Consider the following 12834-nt stretch of genomic DNA (forward strand, 5'->3'; position numbering starts at 1 on the left):
CCATTTAACAAAATTATATGTAATAATATAATATACTTTATTTGTATACCGCTCTTTCGGAACGATCAAAGCGGTTCACAGAGTCTTTTAAAAAACACGCATCATAATGTATCTATACATTTCAATACCAATAAAAACCAAAGCAGCACATAAAACAAACACAGACATGGAATCTGTCGATCGCAGTTAGCCATTTCTATCAGAGGAAACATTCTCTATCAGGAGTCCGGAGGATATGTAGAGTGGGATGTACTGGGTGATCCAATTACTGAGCTGGAGTGGGAATTTGGCTGCTTTGAACTATGTCTTCTCTGCTGTTCATTGATTCCCATGTAGTTCCTGTGGCTGCTGATGTCTTAGAACTGCTGGATCTCATCTTGAACAGAGTACAGAATGAGATCTGGAAAACCTAGGGCAGATAATACACTCCTTATACTTTGCCTAAAGCGGTTTAGTTTAAACAGCAACAAAAATGTAGCTTCTAATCTCTTCACTAAAACTGTGAAACTGTCTCTCTTCTCATCTTACTAAATTTCTAACGTGTATGGTTTTGATAATAAATTGTATCATCCACTTAGAAGCAATATTATCCATTGGCACAGGACGCATATAAATCAAAACCTTTCCTTCATTCTGCAGGTTCTGCAGAATCTTCTCTTCCACTGGAGAAGGAAGAACAGATCAGGCTTCAGGCAAGACGGCGCCTTGAGGAACAGCTCAAGCAATACCGTGTAAAAAGACATCAGGAGAGAGTAAGAGCCTACAAATGGATCCTGTAGTATTTGTTGTTGTGATTGGATTCACTACATAATTCCCATTAATCTGCTACTTCTATGCTTCAAATTAAGGGTTTGAGGCAATGCTGTGAGAGGGACTTGGCTTATGGAGGAGCCACAGAATTGCAGCATGTGGTCTTTGAGCCTCCATTCAGAAGGCCAGGAACCTAAGCAGCTATGCAGACAGTGGATCTAGTTTAGATTTGATGGTAGCCATGTTTTTGAGCTACATGAATGATCTATGGTAAACTTAGGGTTTTAATGCTCTCTTTGCTTTTTTTGCACTCTGTATACCATAAAAGAACAGAAGCTTTTATTAGTGGTTTTAGACAGATGCAGTTCCCCGTGACATTTGAACACTGGAAGCTGAGGTTTGTTTAAACCAGTGGTCTCCAAACTGTGCCCTTTAAGAGATTTTGGACTTCAGCTCCTAGAAGCCTCAGCCATGTTGGCCAATAGTCTGGGATTCTGGGAGCTGAAGTCCAAAATTCCTTAAAGTGCACAGGCCCAACGCCATCGGGCCCAGCCTCAATTAAGAAAAAGAGCCCTCCCTCCAGTCCATCTGCCTTGGTCCAGGCCTCAGAGGGAGAGAAGAATGCTGGACCTGATTTTAGGCTGCATCAATAGAAGTATAGTGTCTAAATCAAGTGAAGTAATAGTGCCACTATATTCTGCTTTGGTCAGGCCCCACCTGGAATACTGTGTCCAGTTCTGGGCACCACAATTTAAAATGGACATTGAGAAACTGGAGCATGTCCAAAGGAGTGTGACTAAAATGGTGAAGGGTCTGGAAGCCATGCCCTATGAGGAACAACTGAGGGAGCTGGGGATGTTTAGCCTGGAGAAGAGAAGGTAAAGAGGTGATGTGATAGCTCTGTTTAAATATTTGAAGGGATGTCATGTTGAGGCTGGAGTCAGCTTGTTTTCAGCTGCTCCAGAGACTAGGATCCAGAGCAATGGATGCAAGCTACAGGAAAAGAGATTCGAGCTCAACATTAGGAGGAACCTCCTGACAGTAAGGGCTGTTCGACAGTGGAACACACTCCTTCCTCGGAGTGTAGTGGAGTCTCCTTCCTTGGAGGTCTTTAAGCAGAGGCTGGATGGCCATCTGTTGGGGATGCTTTGATTGTGATTTCCTGCATGGCAGGAGGTTGGACTGGATGGCCTTTGCAGTCTCTTCCAACTCTACGATTCTATGATTCTATGTACCAATTGGCATGCCGCCGCTAGAATGTATCATCTGATGATTTTGCTTATTCATTACTTCAATTCCCTTCCCTTTCCCACCATCCTCCATTAAGACATAATAACAAAATTAGAATCAATGTATAATAGGTCAGACTCAGCAAATGATCCCTGGTCTGATTTCTGATTCTCATCGAACCCATTTCACAGAAACATGCACAGCTAACAGTTGAGATAGCGATAGTTGGTTATCTGTCTTCTACAGAGTAACTAGTTGACAGATTCAATTCAGTAACTGATTTTAGCAAGGAGTGGTGAGGGCACTCCCTCCCTCTCCTGGTTCTCCACTGCACTTCAAGATGTTCCAGTACTGGTGCTTGGGGCTGGTGAGATAGTGTTCTCCAGTTGTGGTATCCAGTTGGTCTTTTTTGGAGGATCTTCTGCCAGTTGTTGTGGGCACTGGTGCTGGGGTCCGAGTTGGGGTGAAGACCGGCGAGCCGGCTTCTTAGGGGTACCACTCTCACTGGCTCGGCCCCTTCTCCTCCTCCACGGCACAACGGCTGCCAGGCGTTGTGGGCACTGGCGCTGGGGTCCGAGTTGGGGGGAAAGACTGGTGAGCCGGCTTCTTAGGGGTACCGCTCTCACCGGCCCCGCCTCTTTCTCCTCCTCCAGGGCTCCAAGAGCTTCTGAAAAACACTTCTGTTGTAGATCTGTGTCTGGTCAGATCAGGATTTATAAAAAGAAATTCTTTCATTTTATTTCTCATCCTAATTTTTAATTCTTAAGGAATATTTATTTCATTCATACTGTTTTGGGATTTGTTTGTTTTTTTGGTCAAAGCAGCATACTGCTAAGAATCGTCCTTCCAGTACCCTTGATCCTGAACTGATGTTACATCCTGAGATCTTGCCAAGAGCCAGCACTGTAGCAATGACAAAAGAATATTCCTTTCTACGAACTAGCGTTCCTCGGGGACCAAAATTGGGAAGCCTTGGACTTCCAGCACATTCAGAAGAAAGAAAAAGTTCCAGATCTTCCAGGTCAAGTAGAATTCGATCTTTGGCTGATTATAGAACTGAAGATACAGAGGGAAGCACCAGGGGAGCTGTTGCAGTTGCTGATTCTCCTGGTCGGTCTCTAAAACAAAATCGAAGCAGCTTAACATCAGTTGTCTCGGAGATCAGGGTAACGCCTGATCCTGATGACCGACTGGAGAATTCATCCTTGGCTGGAGACAGCATGTCAGAAATTGATGGAAGTGAAGCTGGAACAAGGCTGGATGGCAATGAGAGTGATAGTTCTAGCTATAGTAGTGTATCAGGAAGGGGACTGTATGGGATGCTACTCAGCGCAGAGAGCAGGCAGAGTGTTTCTGTTCCTGTAAATGGCCAGGAGGTCCCTTTGGATGCAGTTGGACAGTTTCCTTCCATCAGAGAGGTGTTACAGGCTGCTGCAACAGAACATCATGCCCAGGATACAGAAATCAATGGAGAAGCAAGGAGCCGGAGAGACAGCATTTCCAGCAGGTGAGGCGTAAGACCGTATTTCAAATTTTGAATCTTTTTCCTGCATTTAAGTTGCCTGTTTAGGAGCTAGTCTGTCTCTCTTGTGGAATGTCCTGGAGTGTCTTCTAGCATGCACAACTTAGCTCTTGAGTGATTACATGCCATTCTGTTCTGTATCATTATTGTAAATAAGCCTCTAAAAGTTACTAGCATGTAAAAACTTGTTAAAAAAATTATTAGCGTGCCAAGAAATTAGCAGGGTTTTGTTGTCATTTGTGTCAATTTGGCTTTGACATATGGCAACCCTGTGAATGAGAAACCTCCATGAGCCCCAGTCATTTATTTATTTATTTATTTATTTAATTATTTCATTTTTATGCCACCTTTCTTCCAAAAAGGGACTCAAGGCAGCTCACAAGATAAAATGCCTTGCTCAAAAAACATCATAAAATGCCTTGCTGAAGGCTTGCACACTCAGCTTCCTTTACTGAATCAGTCCATCTGTAATGTGGTATTCTTCTGCTACTGTCTCCCGTTTTACCAAGCCTTACTGTCATTTCCAATGAGTCATATAGGAGTTTAGAATGGTTTTTTAATAAGTCCTCTCTGTAGATGCCAGGGACTAATACAGCCTCTTCATCTTTTATGCCAGTGAGCCTAAAGAAGTATGCACACACAGAGAGATTCTTTAGGTAAATTCCTCATGTAATAATGGTTTAGCCCAGACACACTTAGCTTAGCAGAACTGTATCCAAGACTGTGGCCTGAAGGCATGGGATGTGGCACTTCTGAAGCTAAGCAGATCTAGGCCAGTACATGGTCTGAGAATTCACATATGCTGCCTTGAGTTCTGTCGCAGAAGAAAAGTGGATATAAATTCAGTGTGCATCTCATCATAGTTTGAATCATGGTTTGCTGAGCTGATTCTGAACTAGATCATCTATTGGATTTCATCCAGCATTTTGTTTGTGAAGTATACTCTCACTAATGTTCTCCTCTCTCTAAACCCTATTATCCTTCTCATTCCCATTAAGTACGTAATCCACATAGTTATTTCCAGCTTTTTACACTTAACAAGATCCATGGGTTCTTGCACTAGATGCTGTTATCCACTTTAGTCCTTTAAGAATGGGATTACTAGTAGTTTCTCAGATGCTTACTGCTCTATGATACTGTAATGATGTTTTAATGCTGCTCTCTTTCAAATCATGTTTCGAATAAGCAAATGGATAATTAGTAAACGCCACAGCTCTGTTTGGATTAATTTCTGTTATCCTTCTTATAAACCACAAGTCACCATCAGTTTTAAATAACTTGAATTGTATTGGTTTGGGAGTCATTTGAATGAATCAAAAACAATACAATTTTTAAGTTAAAAAGTGTAATTTACAATCCTTGGAAATACCTAGTCCCTTTCCTCTTCCAAATAATGTAAGCTGCTTGCTGTGTGTTCCAAAAACAGCAACAGCTTTGGGGCAGGGGGAAATACTCATTTGGGCTACAACTTGGGAGAATCCACCAGCCAGCAGGGCCACTGACTGTGCTGGCTGAGTCTTGGAACTGTAATCTTAAAAATGGTACCTGTCTGAAGCTTGTTGTAGCCTTAACTGCACTGAATCACTGTTGCTCTGGGCAGTTCTTTATTGAATGAATTTGGACTGACTGTGGGCCGGAACAGACAGCCTGTTAAAGATGCCTTTTGGGCGTTTTGGGAGTGCGATGCTTACGCACTGCACACTCTGATGATGCCCGGAAGTCTCCTGGAAGCTAGCTGGCTGGCTGCCCACAAGTGGGCAGCTTCAAGAGGCTCTGGTTGTGTAGCATTTATATGCCACACACTGCTGAAGCATCTTGGAGCTGCCCTGGTGCTGCAGCGGGACTGGGAAAGCCTTCTCTTTCCTAGCCCAAATAGGATCGGATCTTTTAAGCTCCTATTTGGGCTGGGTTTGATGTGAATTGGGGCCACAGCCTGTGTTTGTCCCGATCCCAATCCATCTTCGGCAGGGACGGCTTCAAGCCTCCCCTTCTTGCTGGTATGTTTCAGCCCTGTGTCTGGCAGCACACTGTATTGTGCAATCATCCAGCGATCAGGCTGTGCAGACTTTTCACATAGGTCCAAAACACACTGCAGAAATAATCCAGTTTGAGATAGCTTCAACTGTTCGGGCTCAGTGTTAGGCAATCTTAGGAAGTGTAGTTTATTGTAGCACCAGAGCTCTCTGACAGAGAAGGCTCAATGTCTCACAAAACTACAGTTCCCAGAATTCCCTAGCATTGAGCCAGGGTAATAGTTAAAGCAGTCTCAAAGTGGATTATTTTGCAGTGTGTTGTGGACCATAATTTGATTTTTGGGCACCATCCCACTCATAAATGGTGGCAGTAGGTTGCTTTTATGGCTATGGTTTCTTTCATGTCTATGTTAGAGAGTGAATTCGGACTCTATTGTAAGTTGTCTATTATCTAATTAGAAGAAATGAAAAAAGCACTGTTGGCACAACATCATTAAAGTGTATCTACTTTGTTTCTCCCTAGTATATCGATGGAGAGTTCTATTGCAGGCACGCACGATGAAATGTTGCAGGTCCTCAAAGAAAAGATGAGGCTTGAAGGACAACTAGAAGCACTGTCATTAGAAGCCAATGAGGTATAAAGGAAGCTGAACTGTTTTGCAGAGTGTCATTGAAATTTATTAAGGGAGTTTTTTTGTGTGGCACTTAAAAACAATGAGACTTGAGACTTGGATTGAGAGAACAACAGTTCCATTTACTGTATATACTCAACTATAAGTTGACCTCAGGCATAAGTTGAGGTCAGGCTTTGGAGCCAAAATTATGGATTTTGCCCTGACCCATGGATAGGTCAAGGGTAAAACTTGGAGGCTTCTTCAGTGTGTGTATGTGTGAGTATGGCAAGAGAGACTCTCATTGAGTTTTTTTGCTTCATCATTTCAGCTTTCGTTTCAGCCAGATGTGCAGGAGGGAGAGGGACTCTTAAACAATATCACCCAGAACTCTTTCTGCTTGGCTCAAGAGAGAAAGATACTGCATGGGGAAATCTGAAAGAGCTGCTATCACATTACCATAATGACCCATAAATAAATCAATCTGGGATTTTCAGGTCAATTTTTGGGCATAAATTTTTAGACTTATAGACAAGTATATATAGTATATGTCTATGCAAGAAGATATTGGACATGTTCCTCTTGAACCATAGACTCTGCATGTCACCTTTCATCCTTCTTTTTCTACTGAACTAAATTTCAAAAGCAACCTGTTATGTCTTATGGAAGAATGAAAGCTTTGTTGTTTAAAACAAAGACCTTTTTCTTTTCTCAAGCCTCCCCCCCATGAGATGTTAGTTTAAGTTCCACCCCCTCGGTTTTTGACAACCTTGTGATGTCTATGGATTTTCCCCATTCAGCTGAACCTGTTGTTTTTATTGCTATTGTGTTTGTTTTTAAATACTGTTTTTAATTGTTTTTATCTTGATGTAGTTTTTCATTCAAACTTGTATGCCGCTTTGATCACAAATTGGAAAAGCGGGATATAAATAAACTATTTATTATTATTATTATTATTATTATTATTAATAATAATAATAATAACAACAGAACTAAAAACAAATTCTAACCTATGGGAAGGTTGGACTTAAAATAGCTCTTATGATCCTTGCTCTGTGTTGCTTCCCTCAATAATTTTTCTTTAAACTAAATTGTAAGCTTCTTCTCAATTGGAAATACCACTAGCTTTTTCAAGTTACTGTTTATATTAGGTAACTGGAGTTTATGGTGCCCTTATGCTGTAAGAACAGTCAGGTCCCTGTCTCAGGTAAGTTACAATTTGTAGTCTGATGGTGGGAAGAGGGTTATGAATATGAGTAAATGCAACTACATTTTGTTGTGGTTTTCTCTCTTGAGCCAAGCAGAAAGAGTTCTGGGTGATATTGTTTAAGAGTTCCTCTCCCTCCTGCGCATCTGGCTGATTGTAATCAGGAACAGATAATCCACAGTGGTTCTAGTTGACTCTGCCTTGACCTTCCCTGCCTAAAAATGGGAAGAAAACGTTTTGAAAATGTGAATCCATCCAGCATTTCCTAAAGTTGCCTGTGGTTGCTCCTGCAGTAACAATCCAGTTTAACTCTACTTTAACTGCCATGGCTCAATGCTATGGAATTCTGGGAATTGTTCATTTGGGCACCAGAGCTTTCTTACAGAGAAGGCTAAACTACAATTCCCAGAATATCATAATAATGAGCAATGGCAGTTAAAGTGGTATCAAACTGGATTATTTCTACAGGCTGATGCCACCTGTGTGTGTCTTCCTGAAAGAGAGGGATGGTGATGGTCCTAAGACATTATCCACATTATTTCTGTTCACTTTTAAAGAAAAGTGAGTTAGTTAGGATTCTTCAGAGGGAGTGTGAGTTGTGTTTTAGTTACTGCACTTTGGAATTAACTCCTTTTTTGTAGTAGCCAAGGGATAACTTCACCCTTTCTGCAGTATAACTGTATGATCCTATTTTTAATGTCTGCTTCCGCAGTATGATCCTATGCTTAATAGTTTAAATCATTTAAATAGTTAATTTAATAATTTCATACTTTTAATAGTTTTACTCAACTGCTTAGATATGTTGTACCACAGGCCAGCAATTTATAGCACTTCAAAAAGTGACTGAAAGTGACAATTTTAGCTACTTTTGAATAACAAGAAAGAGAAGTGTTATAATAATAATAACAACAACAACAACAACAACAACAATAATAATAATAATGGGATTTATTTATATGTCGCCCAATCACTGGGAATCCGGGCAGCTTACAACAGAGGGGATAATAGACGGTTCCCTGCCCTCAGGCTTACAATCTAAAAAGACATGACACAAAAGGAGAAGGGAATGGTGAGGGGGGCAGGGGATCAGGTCCAGCATTCTTTTCTCCCTCTGAGGCTTGGACCAAGGCAGATGGACTGGAGGGAGGGCTCTTTTTCTTAATTGAGGCTGGGCCCGATGGCGTTGGGCCTGTCCTTTCACTCCCTCTAAGGCCAGAAGATGACAATCGGAAGGAGGGAGGGGAGGGCTCTTCCTCTTCAGGCCCGATGGCGTTGGGCCTGTCCTTTCGCTCCTTCCCAGGGCAGAAGATGACAGTTAAATTAAAGTAAAATTACAATTTTAATGGTGATGTAACTGTAATTATTTGAACCAAAGTAGTGGGAGGGGAAAGTAACCATAATTAACTACTTTTAGAAGTAACTTTATAAACTCTTGAGTGTGGGGTTGGTGCATTCCCACCCCAACATATAGCACCCAACAAATTCCATCTGGGGGGCTTGGTGAGAAGACTGATTTGAGGCGAAGGTTGACTATTGCTTATGTTAAATCCTGATTTCAAGACAAGTTCGAAAAACCATCATAGTTGGTTTGTCTTATTGCATGTCACCTAAATTACAATGTCAGTAAGTAAACAATATTTTTAAAATATTTAAATGTTGCTTTTGTTCAGGCCCTCAAAGAAAAGACGGAATTGCAAGCCCAGCTTGCTGCCTTGCACATGAAGCTTCAGACCCAGATGGAGCACAGTGAGAGCAGCCAGCAGAAGCAGGATTCCCTGAATGTGGAGGTGGCCACATTAAAGCAGTCTTGCTGGGACCTAGAACGAGCCATGACAGAACTACAGGCGGCACTGGAGGCCAAGAATGCTGGCCTGGCCGCATCCAGTAATGACCTGCAAGTGGCAGAAGAGCAATACCAAAGGTTAATGGGAAAAGTGGAAGACTTGCAGAAAAGTATACTTACTAAGGATAGCACAGGTGAGCAGATAGATGCACAAGCTTTAGCAATCTGTTTATTCACTTGAGCTTTTAAATGAATGGTTACTTTTAAAAGGGAGTCTTTCATGCTGTTGTCTCTCTGAACTGTTCAGTCTTGTATGACTTTTAAATTGAGTTTATCATTTTGCTTTGATTAGCTGAATTGGAATTCTGAAACATTATTTCTATGGTTGCTTATTTTTGTTTTGAAAAGCAGGTTCTACACCGCCCAAAAGTACGTGCTCCTTTCCGGACGCCCCTAACCCTAGTATGCGCCGAGCATGTACAAAATGGCGGCTCCCATTCTACATGGGCGCCGCCATTTTGACGTAGCGGATGCTTAGCGTCCACATGTCTCGGAGCCATTGTGATGCCGCAAGTGCGCCAATAGCGCTTTGCGGCGTCATAATGGCGCTGCAAAAAGAAGCTGCTTTTTGCAGCTTTTTGCTGAGCGGAGGAATCGTGCGGTTTGGCCGCTGAGGCTCCTCCGCACAGCAAATGAGGGCGCCGACAGACCTTTTGGGCAGTCTGTAAAGCGCCAAAGATGGGGTATGCATCTCTCTATAAATAAGATGTGGCTTGCTCATTGTTGCTATTGGTGGAGTTACTAGACCTGACTGCTTTTTATTTTTCCTTGGGTTTTTAGTTCATGATCTCCGACAGCAGCTTTCATCTTTACAAAGCCAACTCCAGCAGGTCCAACTGGAACGCACAACATTGACCAGTAAGCTGAAATCATCTCAAGCGGAGATTGCCTCATTACAGAAAGTACGGTACTGGTACCAGCAGCAGTTGGCTTTGGCCCAGGAGGCAAGAGTTCGGCTGCAGAGTGAGATGGCAAACATACAGGTAAATGTGACTTTAATTATGTCCTGTAGTATTTTTGGTGTATATAGCGGTACCATGGTACAGTTTAGAATGAAGGGCATTTGACCATGACGAACTGGTGAGCTTCATGGTTGAACTAGGATTTGTACTAGGTCTCTCAGTCATAGCACAGTATATACTTCGTAAAACTTGCATATATGTTTGTAAAAGCGAGCATGATGTAGTGGTTTGAGTATTGGGCTCTGATTCTGGAGATGAGGGTTCAAATCCTCACTCAGACATGGAACCTCACTGGGTGACCTTGGGCAGGTCACACTCTCTCAGCTTCAGAGGAAGCCCCCTCTGGACAAACCTTGCCAAGAAAACTATGATAAGTTCACCTTACAGTTGCTGTAAGTCAAAAATGATTTGAGGGCACACAATAACAAAACATATATAAATGTTATATATTATAAAAGAACCTGCAACAAGATGCTGTAGTGTCAAGTATCCTTTGTAATTAATATCCTTATCCAGGATACCCTATTTTATTCCCACTCATTCTTAGTTGTGTCCAGTCCAACAGTCATACTTACTCATGACTGGACTATTTTGGACTGGACTGGACTATCTCCCCATCCACTTCTAAAAAAATTGTGCAAATCTTGGTGTTCTATCTAGCCTGCTGGTACTGTTGTGTGTAAATGGTGCCATGCCAGCTACATAAGCAACAAGACATGGGAAAGAGAATGTATGGTGATACTTGTGCTGAAGGAAGACACAGAAGTGTCAGATCATTAGGGTATTACCACACTATTGAGAAACCTGAAATTTTGGTACATACATGGTCAGACAACTGATGCCGATGATTTTATTTCTACTCTGCTCTTCTACTCATGTGTACCTTACTGAAAAAGGGCATGAAAGAACAATTGGTATGAACCTCATTAAACACGACAGTATAATATTATATAATATTATATCCCTGATATCCAACTTGAGTATTGATGGCATTAAAAGTGTGATCAGCTAAAATGACTTGTGTAAAAACCTTCTAGAAGAGTAGTAGCTTCAGTTACAGATGAAAAGACAGTTGGAGAAGGAGTGTAATGGGTCTCAGTTGAAAACATATTCTAGAGCCATGGATCAGAACTGGAAAGGCATCACCTCTTATTCTGTCTTCTTAAATATCTCAAGAGAGCACTGCAAGTCAGGATTCTAATATTATCCTCCTCATCTTGTCTTCCCAAGGCTGGTCAGATGAACCAGGTGGGCCTGCTGGAGCATCTCAAGCTGGAGAATGTAACACTGTCTCATCAGTTAACAGAGACTCAGCACAGATCCATCAAAGAGAAGGAACGTATAGCCACACAATTACAAAATATAGAGGTAAAAATCTTAAAGTCTCCCCCCCCTGTAGATTTGTTGAGATTTCCTGGTGAAGTATAGGTTCTTCACTTTAAGAGAAGAGAATGAACAAAAATAGTTGTGCTAATATATGTGTGTGTGTTTTCTGTTAGGCTATAATCCCAAAATGTAGTGAATTTGCAGTAAGAGGCCCTTGTACCCATTTTCTTTGTATGCATGTGTTTATACTAACACCAGGGCACAGAACAAAAAACTGGAGAACAGTGGGAAAATGAAAGGAGATAAAAGTCCCACACGTTGTGTGGTGGTCCAAAACATTTTATTTCTTTAAAAAGTCCAACACATTTTGCCTTATCACCATTTGGCCTTCTTCAGGGGCAGTTCTCAGAAATTTCTGGAATTGCAGTCTGCCCTCTCTAAAAAACTCTTCTAATACTCAGAAGGTCCACTTTTATAGACTGCAACTCCAGAAATTTCTGAGAATTGCCCCCAAGAAGGCCAATTGGTGATAAGACCAAAGCGCATTGGACTTTTGAAGAAATAACAGTTTTTGGTCCATCACACAGCCTGTGGGACTTTGTCTCCTTTTATACTTACACTTGGCAAAGACTTGATTATAATTGGATACATAGGTGAATACCATGGTTTAAAACTGGATTGTTCTGTATTATACCTAATATATACAAAATCTGGCTGTAGCAGCAAGTTTCAGTAAAATTGGAAGTAGCAAAAGATTTCAAACTTCTCCTTAAGGCCATGCCAAACAGAAGCAAGCCTCATACTTGAATAGACATGCTTATATTACTAAACTGCAGTTAGTGACCTCTTTTATAAATGTTCTGTCTCAATAATAACTGTGTCTTAATCTCCTTTATACATGGAAGTTTGGATTAGGTTGGTTTGATGATGTGAACCAAACAACATTCTTCTTCCCTAACATGGACTGAGATAAGTAATGTCCTAAGGAAGTGTTTCTTCAGAACTGAACAAACTGGATAAAGAATGGGAAAAGGGTCTTAAGGCAGTGTGCAGGACTGGATTATTTGCTTCTCAAAACTCCTACATGATAATATTTTGTTGGCAGTTTCCTCTCTTTAACATGTCAAAATTGTCTACTACTTTCTAACAGGCAGACATGTTAGACCAAGAAGCAGCTTTTCTGCAGATCCAAGAAGCTAAGACCATGGTGGAAGAGGATTTGCAGAAGAAACTGGCCGAGTTTGAGGATGAGAAGGAACAACTGCAGAAAATGGCAGATTCTGCAGTAATATTGGAGCAGGATCTAGAAAAGGTAGATGCAACTTTCAGAATTCAAGACTTTCCACAGAAATGTTAGCATATAATTTGCTCATCAGTTTATAGTTTAGATTTCAGATGACTAGAGGGGGG

At 41.5% G+C, this 12834-nt stretch overlaps 1 protein-coding gene across 5 annotated transcripts in view; it reads left to right on the forward strand.

Annotated features, from left to right (window-relative positions):
* GOLGA3 (golgin A3) overlaps nucleotides 1–12834 on the forward strand; it is a 38842-nt gene that overhangs the window by 11569 nt on the left and 14439 nt on the right. For 3 of the 5 annotated variants that reach the window (XM_042442015.1, XM_042442017.1, XM_042442018.1), the window contains 7 exons: nucleotides 640–752; nucleotides 2805–3487; nucleotides 5999–6110; nucleotides 8964–9270; nucleotides 9917–10119; nucleotides 11329–11466; nucleotides 12575–12736. In XM_042442015.1, the coding sequence (XP_042297949.1) occupies nucleotides 640–752; nucleotides 2805–3487; nucleotides 5999–6110; nucleotides 8964–9270; nucleotides 9917–10119; nucleotides 11329–11466; nucleotides 12575–12736 (1718 nt within the window). Of the gene's footprint in view, nucleotides 1–639; nucleotides 753–2801; nucleotides 3488–5998; nucleotides 6111–8963; nucleotides 9271–9916; nucleotides 10120–11328; nucleotides 11467–12574; nucleotides 12737–12834 lie in introns of all 5 variants that reach the window. The other 2 variants (XM_042442016.1, XM_042442014.1) reach the window with 1 other exon arrangement.

The sequence above is a fragment of the Sceloporus undulatus genome, chromosome 10, assembly GCF_019175285.1.
Source record: "Sceloporus undulatus isolate JIND9_A2432 ecotype Alabama chromosome 10, SceUnd_v1.1, whole genome shotgun sequence".
NCBI lineage: Eukaryota > Metazoa > Chordata > Lepidosauria > Squamata > Phrynosomatidae > Sceloporus > Sceloporus undulatus.